The 19,478-nt window shown below is 40.7% G+C and overlaps 2 protein-coding genes across 4 annotated transcripts in view; both read left to right on the top strand.

Annotated features, from left to right (window-relative positions):
* Positions 1 to 10,428, top strand: part of thada (THADA armadillo repeat containing) — a 109,755-nt gene extending 99,327 nt beyond the window's left edge. For both annotated transcript variants that reach the window (XM_028007547.1, XM_028007549.1), the window contains exons 37-38: positions 6,415 to 6,590; positions 8,388 to 10,428. In XM_028007547.1, the coding sequence (XP_027863348.1) occupies positions 6,415 to 6,590; positions 8,388 to 8,711 (500 nt within the window). In that variant the 3' untranslated portion in view covers positions 8,712 to 10,428. The remainder of the gene's footprint in view (positions 1 to 6,414; positions 6,591 to 8,387) is intronic.
* Positions 10,429 to 15,337: 4,909 nt separating this feature from the next.
* On the top strand, positions 15,338 to 19,160 carry zfp36l2 (zinc finger protein 36, C3H type-like 2). Of its 2 annotated transcripts, none has more exons than XM_028006779.1 (2): positions 15,338 to 15,681; positions 15,764 to 19,160. In XM_028006779.1, exons 1-2 carry the CDS (start codon positions 15,592 to 15,594, stop codon positions 16,886 to 16,888), a joined length of 1,215 nt encoding a protein of 404 aa, XP_027862580.1. In that variant the 5' UTR covers positions 15,338 to 15,591; the 3' UTR covers positions 16,889 to 19,160. The 2 variants fall into 2 exon arrangements, with proteins under 2 accessions (XP_027862580.1, XP_027862579.1); XM_028006778.1 differs by having other exon boundaries at positions 15,761 to 19,160.
* The last annotated feature ends 318 nt before the right edge of the window (positions 19,161 to 19,478 follow it).

The following is a 19,478-nucleotide window of genomic DNA, read 5'->3' as shown; positions in this document are numbered from 1 at the left end:
CACAAATGGTTATAAGGAAAAGAAATTAAATAGTTTGAATTTTAACCCCAAAAACCGAAGATTGCAGACATGTAAAACTTTCTTGTGAGGACGTCAGGCATTTGTGAAGCTTGACCCGTTTTTGTACAGCAGATGTTTTGTTCTGGACAGGAAGAGGAAATCTAATTTAACCCCTTAAGGTTCCCATCACCCACCACACTCTTTCATTACTTCTGAAATGAAGCTCCACCAGCTGGATTAGCCCATAAGAAAATAGCGGTTCACTGATTTTGTTTTGTCGATCACCAATCTTTTAAAATGCCTGACTTGCCAATTTCAGTTTTGGAAGATTCTGATTAGTTTTTCAGCATTAATACACACAATGATGAAAAAGTTCTTGTTCTATTGCCAGATAAATTAACTTACAATTAACTTCTTTTTCATAAATATTAAGGAATTATTTACTTAAAACAAGTTTCTATGTTTTACTAAAAAGTTACTTGTAAGTTTGTTTTCCTTATTGCAAGTGTTCTAAGATATTTGAACTAGAAATTAGACCAAAGTTCTTGGTAAGATTTTGTGTTTTTGCAGTGCATGTGCATGCCCTCCAAGGGGTGGCCATGGTAAAGGCTAGTTAGCATGGTCACTGATGACGGCGGATAAGCGGTTTTCCTGTAATTGTACGTTGTTTTTCCATCATTAGCACATTTAGCAGCATGTACACAAAGTTGATTGACAACGCTAAGACCTGCTTCCTGGCTCTGATTGGTTGTTTTTGGTGCATTTCTTCAGACAGCTATCGTTGCACTAGGATTATCATTCATAGATTATTTGTCTCATAAGAAACTGTCGTGGCATGGAGACAGTTTTAACAAATATATTAAAACATTTTTAAATAAAAATGATCTACTACAGCTTTAATTTTCTAGAATCATTAGCTTACTGTTTGCATAACATTCATCTCTGGTGTTCATGCATTGTGCTGACAACCAGCTTCAGTGAGCCGTGAACAAACAAACCCTCAAAGTGACCTACTTTGATTACCGTAACGGTGCAGCACAAAGTGCCATTCATGCTTTTTTTCCCGGCAACATTCATTTAATCTTGATGACACAGATTATTAACCTGACACAACGGAGGGCCGCTCATTAAGCAGAGCCAGTCTTTTATTAACACGACGCTCTCTCAGCCGCTAAACTACAGTTTGTGTCATCTGAGCAGAGTTAAAAAGCAACGACACAGAGAGCAGAGATTTGTGGCCTCAGTCTTTACATTTGGATCAAATCAACTGTAATCTGAGGTGTACAGAGACGTGGTGTTTGTGCGAATCGCACCATGTTTCACTTGTTAAAGCCAATGAGATTTTCATTTCTCAGCTGAAATAAAGTCACATGTTTGGTACAGTAATGACTAGTTTGCTGCAGTGTTTGTTTGACCCTGAAAGTAGCTAAATTTCTACTACAATTGCCTGTAAAATGTTGTCTCTAATGTCGAAAAAACATAATTTCACAATTGCAGTGTTTCCATTAAATAAGAAACACAATTAAAATCACACATGAATAAGTTTGTTCACAAGATAAGATGTTAAAACACATGCAGCGCCATCGTCTTCCAACTACTTCCTGTTGTCTTCTTTGTGGTTTCTGCCAGTAGTAACATCCAGCTGTTGGTCATGTGCCTCTAAAAAAAGTATTTCGATTGCAATTCAGTTCTCAAATTAGGATTTTTTTTTTCACTTTATTTAAGGAAAAACACACAAATATAGTGCTGTGGTGTTTTTTTTGTTTATCTTGTTAATATGTTATGAACACTGCAAAAACACAAAGTCATACCAAGTATTTTTGTCTAGTTTCTAGTGAAAATATCTTGGTAGGCTTGAAATAAGACAAAACTAACTTACTAGTAACTTTTAACCAAGATATAGGAATTTGTTTACGTAAAAACATCCTTAATGTTGATGAAAAATCATTAGCTCCACTATAGCACAGGAAAACGTCTTAAATAATTTACCAGTGGAACTAGAACTTTTTCATCATTAGGGAATTATTTACTTAAAACAAGCTCTTATATCTTGCTGAAAAGTTACTTGTAAGTTAGTTTTGTCATTTTTATAGTGTAATAAGATATTTGCACTAGAAACTGGACCAAAGTCCTTGGCAGGACTTTACATGTTTGCAGTGAAAGCATTTCTAGAGACCAATAAGCTTTGTTCAAATTCTTTCTAAGATTTTAATAATATAATTCAAATAAAAAAACACCTAAATGTCAGGAGTTTGATATACCCCGTTAAGATACAAATATAATTTTATTCACTGATTCTTTCAACGCTTTCCTTCCCTCATTTATTCGGTTTAAGCTCCTAACACAGAAGATGTAACTTTGGGTTTCCAGAACCGGATCCTTGATGTGTAAATCGTCTCTGTTAGTGGTGAACGACTGCAGATCATGGTGAGTTTTTGGTCTGCAGGCCGTCGGCCTCCTGCTGAGTCGGCCTTTTACTTTTATGTGATCCTTTCACCTCAGACTGAGATTGATGCTTAAACGCTGCAAATCAGGAGCTTCCAGGATATTCCCAGACCGTCACTTTTATGCTAATGCTCGCCACTCCAGCAGCTTTAGCACTTTGTGTTGCCATGTTTCCTGTTGCTGTTGTTGCCCTTGGTCTCCGGCCTACTCCGTCCTCCCCCAACATCTAGCAGAGGAAGTCGGGGTTGTAAAGTGCGTGTTTTTATTTCACACCTCTTTCTCTATCTCACACCTCTGCTTCCTGGAGTCTCGGCTCCAGCTCAGCGTCTGCAGCGTCGCTCAGGGTGCGACGGCTCGTTTGAAGAAGAAAGACTGCTGCTCTCACCTTTTCTGAAGGAGGAGATGATGCTGTGTGTTTCTGTGTCGAGAGGCAAAAGCAGAGTTTGTTCTGCACTGCAAAACACAAAACCTGCTATTTTTAATCGAGTTTCTACTGCAAATATCTTAAGACACTTGAAATAATACAACAAAACTAACTTACAAGTAACTTTTTTATTTGGCTATTCTTTTATATTTGGTCCAGTGCAAATATTTTAGTGGCCTGCAAATAAGATTAACTAAGTTATAAGTAACTTTTCATCAAGATTAAGGGTTAGAGTTCGATACATCCATCCATTCGTCCGTCCGTCCAGTTTGTGACTGTTTCTGATTATAATCCAGCATATAATATAATCTAAGATTCACATTTTAAACTTGGACCCATTAATCCACAAACCACCTGGAGGTTGCCGTTAATGAAACACCAAAACTGTAAAAACCTCATAAAACCTCAACCAGTCGGTGACTCTACCTCTCCCAGAATCCCTCCATTCATCCACCAACTGATCTGATCGAAGCAGAATCTCCACCGGACACACACACGCACACAGACACCCCTACACACACGCACACCCACACACACACGCGCGCACACGCCGCCAGCCAAGGGAAAGACTATCCCCTTGAGAAAGGAGGCATTTGGCTGCAGGAGGGAGAATCAAGTCAAGCGATGTGTGAAACCTTTGTTGGGAAGATGATAAACGGCATGCAGCTAAAATTTCCTGTTTTATCCCTGAACGTTGGGGAAGGCGAGGAGCGCTGAGGCCGAACTTCAGAGGCAGGGCTTCTGGGGAAAGAAAGGAATTTGTCACTCAGGCTCCTAAACTCTTAAATCTCCTCTAATACTCTACAATCAACGAGCCGTAGCGCGGCTTTCCCTCCACGCTCAGACTTCAGGCTCTGCTCCGATTTTACGCCCCCTCTGCGCAGATGAAAAGCTCTCTAGGCTCGCCGCCCCGGACCTGTTTGTGTGTTTTTAACCGTTAGTGTGCCGGTGGCGAGGGCGGAGGATCGTACACATCCACCTCACCCCAATTCCCACAGTGCTAGTGTTTTGGCTAGTGGCTCCCAAAGCCTTTTGAAGTCTGTGGTATCATCAGGGTGACAGCTGTGGTGAGAGAGGCCGTGGCGGGAGAACACGCACACACACCCGCACACGCACGCCTACACACACACACGAGCGAGCTGCTTCGTTTCTCTGCTTGCTTCTGTTTCCTCTCCTCACACTCCCGTCTTTAGATATATATGTATCAATATGACCGCTCAGTCTTTAAAAGCCTTTTCATTTAAAGCTCATCTATTATGCAAAATTCACTTTTTGTATGTTTTTATATTTCCATAAGGGTCTCTACTGCTTCTAAAAACAGCTGAAGGACTTTAAAAAAACACTTAGCTTCTTTTGGCAAGTTCATATTTTTGGGTGTCTGGAAAACGAGCCATTTCAAAAATCTCCTGATTGTTAATCCACATTCAACTGCTGCGTAGCAGCAAAAGCGGAGCTGGTCAGCTGGTTTTACTGCTATATGCATTGTACAATGGCTGCTGGTAAAGACAAGTGTTTTGTTGTGGTCTTGCCATCCAGAAACCATTTGTTGGTTGTGCAACAAACTTGTTGGTTGTGCAGGAGGCTCTACTTCTGCTTTTCAGAGATGTACGGTTGTATAATTGCGTCTGTTTGCAGCCATTTTCACGTCAGTGTAAACGTTGAGTTTGGGGGTGTGGCCAGCAGCAGATTATTTGGATTTTAAGTGACAAGATAGCCTGGAACAGCCTATAGACAGAACTGAGCAGACTAAAATCTCATTATCTAGGAATGATTTTGTACAAAAATGTAATGGAAATGTTTTGTGTAGCTCATAGATGTATAGCAACCTGTCCAAGGAAGCATAATAGGTCACCTTTAACACATTTTGTTAATTTAAGCTAATTCATCAAGCATTTCCTGGCGGAACATCTGAAAAATAGTCTGAACAAATCACTGTGATTACCTCAGATTGTAGAATCCAAGAACCTCGGTTCGGTTGAAGTGAACTCTGGCACGGTCCGCATGCATGTGGACCAGAGACCGCTCCAAACGCAGAAAGTGATGATCTGAAACATTTGTGACAAATCAGTAGAAATCTGTAAGAAAGCGTCTTCACAAACTCGTAGGCAAAGCCTCAATCCTGGAGATGATCTGCACACCACTGCAGAGTATTTCTGAATCGTCTCACACACACCCCTCATGATGGCTGGTTATATGAGTTATAGTTCTGTTTCCCGGAAGGCTGTCCAGGCCCTAAAGAAAACACGCATGCACATTAACGCCACGTTTGGATCGCAGAGTCAGCCCTGCTTGACTCACAGTGAGAACAAGTCCCAGTTTTATGCCTCGTCTTCTTCTACTCCGTCCATCGGAGTGTGATGGCTGTCTTGCAGAGATGTAGAAGTGTGTTTAGCCTCGTTAGGTTCAGATTGGACTCATTATGTCGGCTGCTCTTTGTATTTCCCTGCAGGTTTCTGTCAAGGTCCCCCAGACATTCTCTGATTACAGTTTATTTATTAACCAGCAAACATTAGAACTGGGTTTCTATATCCTGGTTCTCGGAACCCGCCGCCCTGCGTGTTTTACATGTTTCTCCACTTAAAACACGCCTGATTCATATGAATGGATCATTAACAGGCTGGTGCTGAACTTCATTGCCTGCTGAGGATTTAACTCAATCATCTGAATGAGCCACACAACCACACTCTAAATAAGGTTCAAGTGGAATAATACACAGAGAAAAGGTACGTCTGGGATTGCTGGTGGTATTGGAAATGGAAAGCAAAGATCTAGAAAATCTTTGCTTTTCTAAAGATTTTCTAGCTGCTGGTCGGTCGACACGATGTAGCCAAATGTAGGAATTACGATGGCTAGCAGGTGAAGTGATGAACATTGACTATCGGGATGGCTTCTTTTCTAGTCGGTCATGTTGGTTTACTCTGATCTCAGGTTTGATCTCGATGTTTTGCGGGATTTTCCGTCTGACATCTGAACGTTGGTGGTCTTTGTATGGTCTTCAGGATGCCTTTCCTTTAAGCATGGTTAGTTTGCTTTAATCAAACTCTAGTTCGTTTGCCAAGAAAGTCTGGTTTGTTTGGAGATGTGTGAACGCGCAATCAAACTAATCCGGACAGAAAAAAGTGAACTCTGTTCCGCCTAAAAACCTCGGTCTCGGTTCGGTTGAAGTGAACTCTGGTGTGGATCAAATGACAGTGAAGTGTGAAAGCGAACTGCAGCAGCTGAAAATGTGACAAATGTTGCCATTTTGGTCCCCAATGGAGCTGAGTCTACCAGACCATAAGCTGGGAAAATACCTTAAAAATGTTCCATTTGAACCAGGCATTAAACTGGTTCCATCTGAGGTATTAACTTCTGTTCTAACTGGTTCTGGTGGAAAGATATCAGAACTCAAGCATTCAAAAAGGTTTGGGGCTTGTTGATCTTTCTTCTTTCAATCAAAAACATCCAGTAAATGATTTTGAGTGTGTAAAAACTAAACATTTTCTAATTTCACAGCGTCTTCAGCTACGTCTGAGGTGCTGTAAACCCGTTTGTTTTGTCCTCAGATGTTGCTGGCGTGTCCGTTTGTCCGCCAGCAGCCTTGGACCTGGGTGTGGGGCTCCTGTGTGGGATGTTTGACCTGTGGGGGCAGCTGGGAGCCGGGCTCCTCGCTCTCACCCAGTGGCTGATGGGAGAGGAGGATGGCAGCGATGAAGACGAGGCAGAGGAAGCTTCCTGTCTGGTGAGACCTTTGGTTTCTTGGTGACCTTTCTGGTTTTTTGACAACAAAAAAATGTTTGCCTGGACTATAAATCAATAACAATATTTATTATGATAGATATGTGATCAATATCAATAGATAATACATATGATAGAATTTTTAATATTCAAAAAATAGAATATTACCTGAACTTTAACCGCTCAACCTCTGGCAGCCAACTGGTGGAATCAGCTAACTCACTCATTCCTTTGTTGCCTAGCAACTCACTCATTCTATGGTTACCTAGCAACAACCTTGCGGAGCAGAAGTTTCATGCTCCGCACTTTTTAGCAGTAGTGAGGCAGTTTGCCTCATAACTGCTAAAAAATAAAAAAACAACGATATGAAGTGAAGACTAGATAAAACAGGAAATGTCACACTACCAGTTTGGTAGAATTTTAAATATTTATAACAAAAAACTAATCAATAATTATCGATATTGACTGATATGAAATGCTTATGTTGTGATAAGCCATGTTTATCGCTGATCACAACATGTTTCTGTCTCATTATTATTATTCAGGTCTTTGGAAATAATACCTGGTTCCATCAGATATGGTGTTTTGTTGACGTGAAATTAAGCTGGTTAAATATGTTTAAAAAGGAGAAAATCAAGGTTTTCCAGCTTGCTGCTCTTGTTTTGTTCTGCTCACATTAGCAGACTAAACAGTCTTGGTGTTGTTAGTCACCAAGGCTTCTGCTCTCCACGAATAACAAACCGTCGCTTATTTGGGCTTTTCACAAAGATAGAAGTCAAGGTCAAAGATGTTTAAATGTACAATCATAATAAAAAGAAAGTACACCCTGTTTCCATTTTAAGGCTTTACATAACAGGACAGAATAAAGATTATCTGGGGTTTTTTTTCAAGATCCTAAAATCTAAATTCAACCAAAGGTTTCTACACTGTTATTATTTACTTAACTATAATAAAATAAGTGTAGATAATTATCAGTGTGACCATTTCTATAAAAGCTGGACCAGATCTCAGGTTTGTGTTTACGCAATGCAATAAACTCGCAGCAGTTTGGGATTTTATAAGGCCTCAGAAATATTATTCCCAAATGAAAAACATCTAAAGCCAGGCTAAGCTATGCTAATACAACTTTTTTCCTCTGGTTAATATTATGACGTTTTTGATGTACAACGTTATTCTCATATTGCAACGTTTTCTGGTCATATTAGAACTTTATTCTAGTAATATTACAACTTTAATCTTGTATTATGACTTTTTCGTATTTTTTTTCTTCGCAGGTTAATGTTATGACTTTTCTTGTAATACAACGTTTGTCTGGTGCCATTAGAACTTTATTCTTGTATTATTATAAATTTATTCTGGTTGTTTTATGAGACTATTTTGGATATTATTATGTCTATATTCTCATAATATTATATATTTTTGTCTTATCTGAGTACTGCAACTTTATGACCTATTTCTCGTATTACGAACTTATTTTGTTGATGTCTTCATTCTGGTAACATTACAGTTTATTTATTTATTTTACTTTATTGGCATACGACTATTTTTTTAAATAATATTATGACTTTATTCTCGTAATATGACTTTTTTTGTCATACAACTTTGTCCTGGTAATATTATGACTTCATTGTTATATGAATTTGTACGTTTTCTTGTAATATTATGAGTTTTTATTTCTTAGCCGGGCTCTGATCTTCATCGTCGTTAAATCGACTCCGCCTTAAATCAGGCAGTGAATTAAATCTGTAATCCGGTTGTGAAGTCCGGTCCGGTTAACTCTGGTCCGTTCTGCTGTGACCAGGATGAAGAGGACTTCCTGTTTGAGAAGGGCGAGCTGAACCTTTGGGCCGAGCCGCTGCAGTGGGTGCAGCTGCTGCACCGACATCTCCGCTCCCTCCTGACCCGTTTGGGTCAGAACCAGGCTGTGGATCTGGACCAGCTGGGTCAGATCCAGACGCAGGCTCGGGCCAAACTCCTCGCCTCCCAGCAGGCTCTGGACCGCCTGCCTGAGCTGCCGCAGTTCTGCTGCGCCGTGGAGCACGCCCGGCTGACGCTGCGGCGCCGCAGGGCGGAGCTGGTTCTGGATCTGCTGCACGGGTTCCAGGCAACGGGTTCAGGACTGTAAGAATTTAGACTATTTTTTACATTTTTAACCTGTTTCTGCTGGATTTATGTTTTATACCATCAAACAATGTGTTTTATTTATGTCTTATTAAAATCTGATTTTTAATTAATTTGTTCCTTTTCTTGAGATGAACTTGGATCTTTTCTAAAGAATTAAAAATTTACCACGCATGTGATTCCAGCCCCCTGTTAAGCTGATACCTCTAAATAAAACCCAGTAAAACTAATTGCCCGATTACACTCTGATCCCCAAACTAAACTCTAAATTATAAGATATTAAACTTCTTCACTTGTTTACTGTAAATTCAATGTTTTTCTGCTCAGGTTACTTTCAAGTAGCTAAAAATAACATGGCACACTAAAATACCACTCAAAATTCTAATTATATTTTTTTTGTGAGCTGCTCCTGGAAGGTTAAAATCAGTAACCATGGTAACATCAGTATGATGTAGGCAAATTACAAATGATGCTAAAGCTAACCGGTATTTTACATACATACTGGTAGAGCAGCTCAGGAATGATGAAGCATCTGGTGTTGGGATAAGGGGGCCTCAAGTAAAAAACGCTTCAGGGCCCCAAAAAGTCTTTGGCCGGCCCTGAAGCGAAGCGGGCCAACACGTCACCAGCGTTCACGCTCCTCCAGCGTGTTTGTACGAAGGGAGGCTGAATTTACAGCAGCGCTCTTCCGTCTAGTTTCACTGCTTATGTAATTAAGAGTCAGGAACAATGGATGCCTGTCCGTCTCTCTGTCTGTCTCTCTGCAGCCTGTCTCTCTGTCTGTCTCTCTGCTGCCCGTCTCTCTGCTGCCTGTCTCTCTCCTGTCCGTCTCTCTCCTGTCCGTCTCTCTGCTGTCCGTCTCTCTGCAGCCTGTCTCTCTGTCCGTCTCTCTGTTGCCCGTCTCTCTGCTGCCTGTCTCTCTCCTGTCCGTCTCTCTGTCTGTCTCTCGGGTTGCCCTCTCGTTCCCTGCTACAGTAAAACTGATGTAATGTTTTGGAACCGGCTGCCTGACGTTCCCGCTCAATAAAACTGAGCCGTCCGATGTTCTGTGCGGTTTCTGCAGAGGACATGTTCGAGGGATTTCTGTCCTCCACATTAAACTATTGTCCACAACTTTTAGTCCCGGGGCAACCCTCAGACTAATTTTAGGGTTGGTAGTAGTAGATTCCAGCCTCTTATGTCACTTGTTTTTCCCCTGGTTGCTATTTTGCTTAGTTTTTTTGAACCAAACTGCTCAGTACTTGTGCGTATTTTCAGTCCCGTCATAAAAAGACATTGTACAACCACTCCTTGAATTATGACAATGTATGTGTTGCAAAAACCAGCAATTTCTGGTCATACGTGTGGCACTGGGTTATTTTTTATGGCCTCCTGACTTAAATATCTGGCATTTAAAGCCCCATCCTCTGCTGCCAACTCTGCAGTTTTTCTTCTGTGGTTTTTATTTTTTTTAATTGATACAACTCCAAAAGGAGAATGAGAACAGTTTGACATTTTCATGAAAATGATTGTACTAAATACTTAGAATACCCTGCAATCACCAACATTCAGCATTTTAACAGCAGTTTGTTAAATAATTTAACCCTTTGGGTGTCCAAAGGCCATTTGCAGCACTCTGTGATTTTTTTGCTGTCTGTGGGCCACTTATGGCACAAATTTTCCGTCTTAAGTTTATATCTTAAAGGGAAAATGTTACGTGCAATAAAAAAAATTCTATTTTATTTTATAAGTTTTGTTACAAACATGTAGCGAGAGTTTCTGAGAAGTTCTGTTTGCATTTTGTCACAAGATGGCAAGCTTGAGAATGAAGCACTCTGGTCAGGTGAGACCAAAATGAGATTTTCTTTTCTTGCCCAGCGTGTTTGTGCCACCATATTGTGCACAGTTGTGAACAATATGGTGGCAGGGAAGATGGAAGAGTTTGATTCCAGACGACATTAGTTGGAGCTACTATAAAAATGTCTCCCGTCCTTGAGAGGCAGTCTCCTGTAATTTTTAGATGTGTCTCAGATTCATTACACCTCTATCAAAGTAGATCATTAGCAGAACTTTGAAAGAAATTGACTGCATGCCGACGAGGTCATTCTTCTTTCACTCAAGTGTTTTGGACGAGGGAGACGGCTAAAGGTTTCAGTACTGGACTAAATCACCTAGGATGGCTCAGTCAAAGGCCAGACTTTGATAAAACTCAGAATTTGCATCAGGAGTTTGGAAATATAACTTTCACAAATGCTCTACAACCCTGCAGTTCCCTCTTTGTCAGTCCCATCTATTACCTCTGGGGGGCAGTGTTGCTCTGCTGTTCCGCATGAAGACCACATTCCTGCAGTCTGGGCTCTGAGACGGAGCAGGAAAATACACAACAGAGGAGTTAAAAAGAAGAAGAAAAAGGTCACGCTACAGCAAATCCTGCATGTTTTACTTTATTTCAAATCAAAATGAACCCAACGTTTTGCTCTGACACGGTTTTCCTGCAGCAGGGAAGCTGATTATGCAATCAGTGGGTTCTAAAAACTGTTCCGCACTCTTCTTGTCTGGACTCTTCCTGGCTCATATTTGTGGTCTCACCCGTCCACAGGGAGGGGAGAGCAGGGGGGAGGCACAGTTTCCTTCCATCACAGAAACATGTGTCAGCTCCAGCCAGAGGCTAAAACAGGGGGAAGGTTCAAATCCCCAGGACTTTTCTGCTCTCTGTCATTTAAAATGCAACCGTCTTCACACCAGGAGCTCTCGGAACAAGATGCAGGAAAACTTTGCACTGAGAGAAAAATCCCTGCATCGGCGCATCTAGGAAACTTTGCAAGACACAGGACTCCTGTAGAAACAACTAGTAGAGCTAAAGTTCACTATAAAGTCAAGCTGCAAAGCCACAAAGTGACACTGCAATGATTTTTTTTTTAGCTAAAGCTAAACAAAGAATGTAACTGATGACAAACAGCAACACACAGCAGTTCACACCTTCAGCTTAAAGCGTAAAATATAACTGAGTCTGTTAAAGCTGCTCCCCAGTTACATGTTTGTTTTCACCAAATGATGTAAAAACATAGCTTGGTCATATAGAGTGGATTCTAACTACAAGACTTTACAAAATACCTCTTTTTATTTAAAGGGCACTGAGGAAACAAAAGGCTAACTCCGATTTGTGCTTGATGACATCACAAGAGGCATAGGAGCAAAACAAGCTACTTTTGGTAGATATTGATTCCACTTTGAGTTTAAATTTTGGTCATACGTATCTTCCATTGTCTTCTTTATTCAAAACATTTCCAATTGGTTAATCATTGACAGTAAATTATGAAATCATGGATTCCTAAATATTTAGCTGAAAAGTGTTCTTCAGCAGAAATTTACTAAAAAAAACAAACATGCAAATACAAACGGGTGGGAAAAAAGAGAAATTTACTGAAAAGAGCTAAACTCCAGACTTTTTATACTTTCTTAGTCGAAATACCAAAGTTTTCTGGAAATTTTCCAGAATTATTATTTTTTTTTTTTTACTATTTATTTATTATAGATTTTGAAGTTGGAAATAATAGATGTATTGACATAGAGAAAAGCTAAATAACAGTTCTTAATACTTGTTCTTTCTGTGATGCTTCTGATAGATATATCCTGGAAATTAAATTTCTAATTTTTCCAGATAAAATACAAACCCAGTGTTTTATACCTTTTGTGATGTCATCAAAGACATGGGTGAGAGGAAGCTTTTTTTCAGAAGGGTAGATTATATCTTTATTAAATTGTGAATTACAATAAAATTGGAAAAACTGATATGGCTATGTGGGTGGACACCTATTTCTAAAGTGAGTTTAGCTAATTAAAAAATTCTCAGGAGTAGCTTTAAAAAATATTATTTCAACATATTTTTATGCAAGTAAAAGTAGAAAGTAACCATCCAAAAAATTACTCAAGTACTGAGTATCTGATAAAAACATTTATTATTTAATACTTAAAAATTACATCATCACATGGATAAAGTTATCCAGAACGTTTGGTATTTTGAAAGTCAAAATGGAAATATTTTTTATGAATAGCAAAAGTGGAGAAAAAGAAAAATGTTTCCAAATCAAATTCTTTCATTACAAAACTTATGAAACTTGAACAAAATCTGCAGGTGTGGCTGTATCTGGTGAAGTTTGGATTAAAACAAGCTTCATTATTAAGACATTTTACTGGAGTAAGAGCAGCAATACTTCATGAGGAAACTACTCAAGTGAAAGTGAAAGGTACTGTGTAAAAAAATATTCCTGAAAGTGTATTTTATCAACAAAAAAAGCTAAACTGCAGAAGACATGGCATCAAGGACTGGACTGTGACGCCTAGAAAGGCATAGTCAAAGACCAAACCTAAGTAAATGTGAATATTTGCATCAGGAGTTTTGAAATATAACTTTCCCAGATGCTCTCCATCCAATCTGACTGAGCTTGACCTGTTTGTAAACAACAGAGCAACGTTTCAGTCTGTAGAGCAAAAACCCTGCAGCTCCCTCTTTGTCAGTTCCATCTATTACCTCTGGGGGGCAGTGTTGCTCTGCTGTTCCGCATGAAGACCACATTCCTGCAGTCTGGGCTCTGAGACGGAGCAGGAAAATACACAACAGAGGAGTTAAAAAGAAGAAGAAAAAGGTCACGCTACAGCAAATCCTGCATGTTTTACTTTATTTCAAATCAAAATGAACCCAACGTTTTGCTCTGACACGGTTTTCCTGCAGCAGGGAAGCTGATTATGCAATCAGTGGGTTCTAAAAACTGTTCCGCACTCTTCTTGTCTGGACTCTTCCTGGCTCATATTTGTGGTCTCACCCGTCCACAGGGAGGGGAGAGCAGGGGGGAGGCACAGTTTCCTTCCATCACAGAAACATGTGTCAGCTCCAGCCAGAGGCTAAAACAGGGGGAAGGTTCAAATCCCCAGGACTTTTCTGCTCTCTGTCATTTAAAATGCAACCGTCTTCACACCAGGAGCTCTCGGAACAAGATGCAGGAAAACTTTGCACTGAGAGAAAACTCCCTGCAGCGGCGCATCTAGAAAACTTTGCAAGACACAGGACTCCTGTAGAAACAACTAGTAGAGCTAAAGTTCACTATAAAGTCAAGCTGCAAAGCCACAAAGTGACACTGCAATGATTTTTTTTAGCTAAGGCTAAACAAAGAATGTAACTGATGACAAACAGCAACACACAGCAGTTCACACCTTCAGCTTAAAGCGTAAAATATAACTGAGTCTGTTAAAGCTGCTCCCCAGTTACATGTTTGTTTTCACCAAATGATGTAAAAACATAGCTTGGTCATATAGAGTGGATTCTAACTACAAGACTTTACGAAATACCTCTTTTTATTTAAAGGGCACTGAGGAAACAAAAGGCTAACTCCGATTTGTGCTTGATGACATCACAAGAGGCGTAGGAGCAAAACAAGCTACTTTCCTACTGAAAATGGCTGACTTCCAGGCTCCTTACACATTCTTTTCCTGACTCGCACTTTATTTTTCACTGTTTACTGTCGATTTTGAAACTCGAAGTAATAGACATATCAATCTAGAGAAAAGCTAAATAACACTTTTTAAAAATATTTTTCTCTATGGAATCAAATTCCAAACTTTTCAAGATGACATGGAAATGTGGTACTCTATACCTTTTGTGATGTCACCGGAGTTGTGAAGCTTATTTTTTGGAAAGAGTCAATTGTGTCTTGATTAAATTGGGAATTACTGTAAAACTGAAAATTAAACTGACTATGCTGTTGTGTTTTGTAGGTGGAAAACTATATCTATAGCGAGTTTGACTATTTTTAGGAATATTCTGGGTAGTAGCTTTAAAATAAATAAATGTTACTAACAGACTTGTCCTTTCCTCTAGTAAATCATCTGAAGTGAATAGAGTGCTATTGTGCACTCTAGCTAAAGCTAAATAATAATTCAGCATATTTTACTAAAATAAAAGTAAAAATGACCAATCCAAGTATTCAGTAACTGATTAAATGATCAATCATTTAATATTTAAAAATTACATAATCAGATGGACGAAAATATAAAGTTAAGTGGAAATTTTGGTATTTTGACAACCAAAATGAAAATAAGTTATATAAGTAGCAAAAAATAACATCAGGCAAAATAAAAATATTTACAAATCACTTCCTTTCAATAAAAAAAAAACATATGAATCTAAGACAAATTGCAGGTGTGTGCCTGTGTCTGGTGAATTTTTGGTTAAAACATGTTTGTTTTTTCATTCTGTGGGCAGAAAATACTGAAATTTAACTCAAGTACGAGTAAAAAAAAAAAAAGTACAGCAGAGTAAAAAATACTCATAAAAGCACATTAAAAAAAAGTTGCTCAAGGAAATGTAATTGAGTAGTAAATGTACCCAACTCTGATTAAATCACAAATTAAAAGTCGGAGCCCCGGCCCCCTCTGTACCCCCCTTGGTGTCGTCTTTGATTAACCAAATTCTCTCAGCAAAAGTTTTTAACCCACTTCCAGAGGTTTTCAGGGGTGTGTGGGGTGGAAGGAGGGAGTGTGGGCCAGGGTTGGATTTCAAGGCGGTGACGAGCAGCCAGCCAACCGGAGAGGGGAAGAAGTTTGCCCGAACTCGGCCCGCCCCTCCCCGGCCACAGCGTTGCATTTATACGCTGTTTGCTCCACAGTGAAGCACTCTGGTTCTAGAGAGGAGGAGACAACTGCCACAACTTCACAGCTCCACAATACTAACCTCTTCTATTTTTTATTATTTCCTCCGGACTTCAAGTTAAATTATAACAGTAATAATAAAATAAAACGTTTTGGGCAACTTTTAAAAACTTTTCCACAACCAAAACTTTCCAACTAAGCTCCAGTCGTGGCACAAACAACAACACCTCGTCGCAGTGAAGGATCCCGCTCGGTCCTCCATGAAAGACGGAGTGCGGCAGCAGATTTGGGGAAGAGACATGTCAGCGACGGTCCTGTCCACTTTCTACGACATGGACATGCTTTACAAGGTAATAACGACTTTCAACGCGTTTTTATGCAACTTGTTGCACAGGTTGCGCAGAAATACTTATAATTTCTTGTCCCCAGCAGGAGAAAAGCATGAACATGAACGCCCTCCACATCAACAGCATGCTGGATAAGAAGGCGGTGGGCGCTCCGGTCGCCGGCTCCTTCACGCCGGGATTTTTCCGGAGAAACTCCACCAGCAACTTGGAGGCAATGAGCAACGGCAACAAGTACTCGCTGGGCTCGTACAGCAGCTGCATGAAGGAGAACTCCCCGGTTGGCGGCGTCGGCGCCACGGCCCTCATGAACAAGGAGAACAAGTTCCGCGACCGCGCCTACAGCGAGACCGGAGACCGGGGCGTGCTGCAGCAGAAGCCCGCCTCGCAGATCAACTCCACCCGATACAAAACCGAGCTGTGCCGGCCCTTCGAGGAGAACGGGTCGTGCAAATACGGGGAGAAGTGTCAGTTCGCCCACGGCTACCACGAGCTGCGGAGCCTGACGCGCCATCCGAAGTACAAAACGGAGCCGTGTCGCACCTTCCACACCATCGGCTTCTGCCCCTACGGCCCCCGGTGTCACTTCATCCACAACGCGGACGAGCGGCGGCCCGCCCCGCCGGCCAACGCCAACGTGCAGGCGGCGGAGCCCCGCGGCTACAGCCCGCAGCAGCAGCAGCCGCAGCAGCTCCGACCAAAGCTCCACCACAGCCTCAGCTTCTCCGGCTTCTCCACCCACCACGGACTCGAATCGCCGCTGCTCGACAGCCCCACATCCCGGACCCCGCCGCCCCCGACCTCCGCTTCGTCTTGCACCTCCGCCTCCAGCTTCTACGACGACGTGCTGTCGCCCAGCTCCATGCCGTGCATCAACAGCGCCTTCTCCTTCCCCGGGCAGGACCTGAAAGCCTTGCTGGCCCCGCTGGCGGTGCACTCCCCGGCCGGCTACGCCAACAACCACTCCGGCGGCGTTGGCGGCAGCTTCTACGGGAACGCGCCGAGCAGCGTGAGCCTCCAGGCGCTGCGCCGCCTCAGCGAGTCGCCGGTGTTCGAGCCCCCGCCCAGCCCGCCGGACTCGCTCTCAGACCGGGAGAGCTACGCGAGCGGGTCCCTCAGCTCTTCCGGGAGCCTGAGCGGCTCCGAGTCCCCGATTCTTGACGCTGGAAGGCGTCTGCCAATCTTCAGCAGGCTGTCGATTTCAGATGACTAAGTTAATTTTTTATTTTATTTTATTTTTTTGGATTATGGTTGGTTTCAGGAGTCTGGAGGTGCTGGAGACTGAGACTTTCCTTTAAGCAGAGGATATCAAAAGTTTGGCTGCTCGTCACCTCCTTTGACGTGCCTTTAAGCAAGACTTATTCTGATTTATGTTTTTCCCACCAGCTGCAGGGGTGCAAACCCTGCCCAAACCTCCCTGGAGGGGGGACAAGAGACCAGTTTCCACTAGAAATGCACCGATTAGGCCGATACAGATACCGATTTTTTTGTTTTGTTTTTCGTTGTGGTCTGATCTACCGATACTGTTTTTGTTTTTCTCCCTACTCAGAAGTAAAATCTTTATGCGGGTTCCTTGATGATAGAAGTTTTCGAAGGATGTATCCCAAACCTTTCTAATGACACGCTTGTTGATGTTTTTCCTGTATGAAATGAAAGCGTTGGTTGTTATTAGGGGTGAAAAAAAATTAAAAAATAGATTTTTTTCCAGTATTTAGCCTTTCTGATCACAAGGAAAAATCAGCTGGTTCCGGTCTGTGTTGCGTCTCATCGGTGCATCGGTGCATCTCTAGTCCCACGAGGATCAGTTAAGCTTCAGTTTCAAGTATCCTTGACCAGGCATTAGTGTAATAGTGTTTTGTTCTTGTATGTATTATAGCTGTATTAAAACGTAGATAGCAAACAGAAGGCATTCCATCAGTGCCTTGCCCATGGGGCTCCTGGCAGCCCTCCCTCTCTCCTCTCTCTCTTATCGCTCTATCAGGCAAGCCACACTTTTCCTGGGATTAGATGAGTGTAACATGACTTGACAAGAAAAAAAAAAAAGACTTTAAGCGGTTTCAGATTTCCTCCCATCCTGCCAAGAATATGCCTTAACTTAAAGTAACACATTTCTTCTTTTTCTTTTTTTTTTTTTTTTTTTGCTTCAACTTCCATTCCAGATCTGCCTTCTTCTAGCGCCACCCAGTGGTTGGTTTGGTTAGTCAGCAGTAATTTGTTGCTTGGTTAAAAAGCACTCTTGAGTTGGGCTTGTTTGGGGAAATCACTGCTGATGGTTGAATATATATCTATATTTTTTTAGCTTTTTTTTTTTTGAGGGATTTGCATAGCGGTGCATAACTTGCTATGGACTATTTAACTTATTTATTATCTTGTGAAAAAAAAGTATAGGCTACATTGGTAATTTGTGTCCATACTGTATTTATCAAGTATGATGAAGCAATAGATCTATATTCTTTTATGTTTAAATTATGATCGCCATTATTAATCTGCATAAAGTGGAGTGTATGTTCTTTTCACAGTAATATATATATTGTTTTTCTCCTTTTTTTTCGTTTTGTAACTTCACTTGGTTATTTTTATTGAGTAAAAAAAAAATCTTAATTTAAGAGAACGTATGTGATATTTATTTCATTAATTTTGTTTCCTTGTTTACGTTTATTAAAACAAAAGTTTGTGTGATTGCTGTTTTTGCTCCTGAGGCTCAGTGCTGTCGAAGGTCTTTTATTTTATTTTTCTCCCCCAGACTTTAGATGTTCTGTAGAATGTATACACAGAGGTGTACAGACCGTCCAAACCTTTTTTCTTCTTCTTCTTTTTGTTGATCTAGTTTAGACGTCAGTGACAAAGAACCCAAGTCAATAAATTAACCAAAAAGTATTTGTTTTTTAAATTTTTCTCTCCTGTTTTTGCACGAGGTCACACTGTGATTCCAGCCGCGTGCTAAAGAATGTAGCAATCCCTTTTTGCCCCAGTATTATTATTGTGTAGTGCCTATGGGGTTCACCATCTTTCTACATGCCTTAAAAATAACCAAATAAAGTATTTTTCCTACATGGCAAATTTTTTTATATACACGTTGAGCTGAATGTAGTGTTGGATTCTGCAACTTTTCAGGTTGTCACCACTCAGCCTTTCTGACAGAAGCAACCGTAACTTTTCTCCGAGTCCCGATTCCTCTTTCTTTTTATGAAAATATATATTGAAAATCTAGTCTTGAGAGTTTGCTGCAGAGGGAAGTGGACGAACACATTTTGGTTTGTACATAGTAGGTACAGGGGGATGCGCACTATGTACTTTTGACTACTTTATTAGAAGAAAAGCTTTTTGAATGTAACAAAAACGGACAAAAAGACAACAAGAGTTGTGATGTTTCTTTTTGGGGAGTCAGTTCACTACAAATTGAGTGTGAGACTGTTAACTTTGTACTGTACATTTGTTTTGTTTGTTTTTTGTAGTTCTCCCAATAAAAATCATTTTGGAAAAGTTGGCTTGTGATTTTTTTTGTGTTTAAACCCTCAACTAAAAACAACACCCTATTTAAAAGACACTTAATGTTTTATTGTGATATTTTGCAGTACTATTGTCATAACTAAAGTTATGTCTGTGTGTCACAGCAATTATAGTCCCACAAACACAAATGCTGCACTTGGAAAACATTCCCCTTTGTAATGCGCTTCTTGATTTGTATCACTAACTATATTATTACATTTATTGGTATTTATTGATGTTTTCACTGAACAAACAATCTTGACAAGAACAATTTTGTGGGGTTTTAAACATCATTAGTTGAAATTTATTGCAAC

Source organism: Xiphophorus couchianus, chromosome 22 (assembly GCF_001444195.1).
Source record: "Xiphophorus couchianus chromosome 22, X_couchianus-1.0, whole genome shotgun sequence".
Taxonomy (NCBI): Eukaryota; Metazoa; Chordata; class Actinopteri; order Cyprinodontiformes; family Poeciliidae; genus Xiphophorus; species Xiphophorus couchianus.
The sequence above is the reverse complement of the archived record's forward strand: the minus strand, read 5'-3'. Positions and strand labels throughout refer to the sequence as shown.

Bases quoted from the DNA above. Each gene is read 5' to 3' on its own strand.
- zfp36l2 (XM_028006778.1), top strand. From the start codon at position 15,592: ATGAAAGACGGAGTGCGGCAGCAGATTTGGGGAAGAGACATGTCAGCG. The intron at 15,682-15,760 runs GTAATAACGACT...TCTTGTCCCCAG, and splicing joins ACATGGACATGCTTTACAAG to CAGGAGAAAAGCATGAACAT.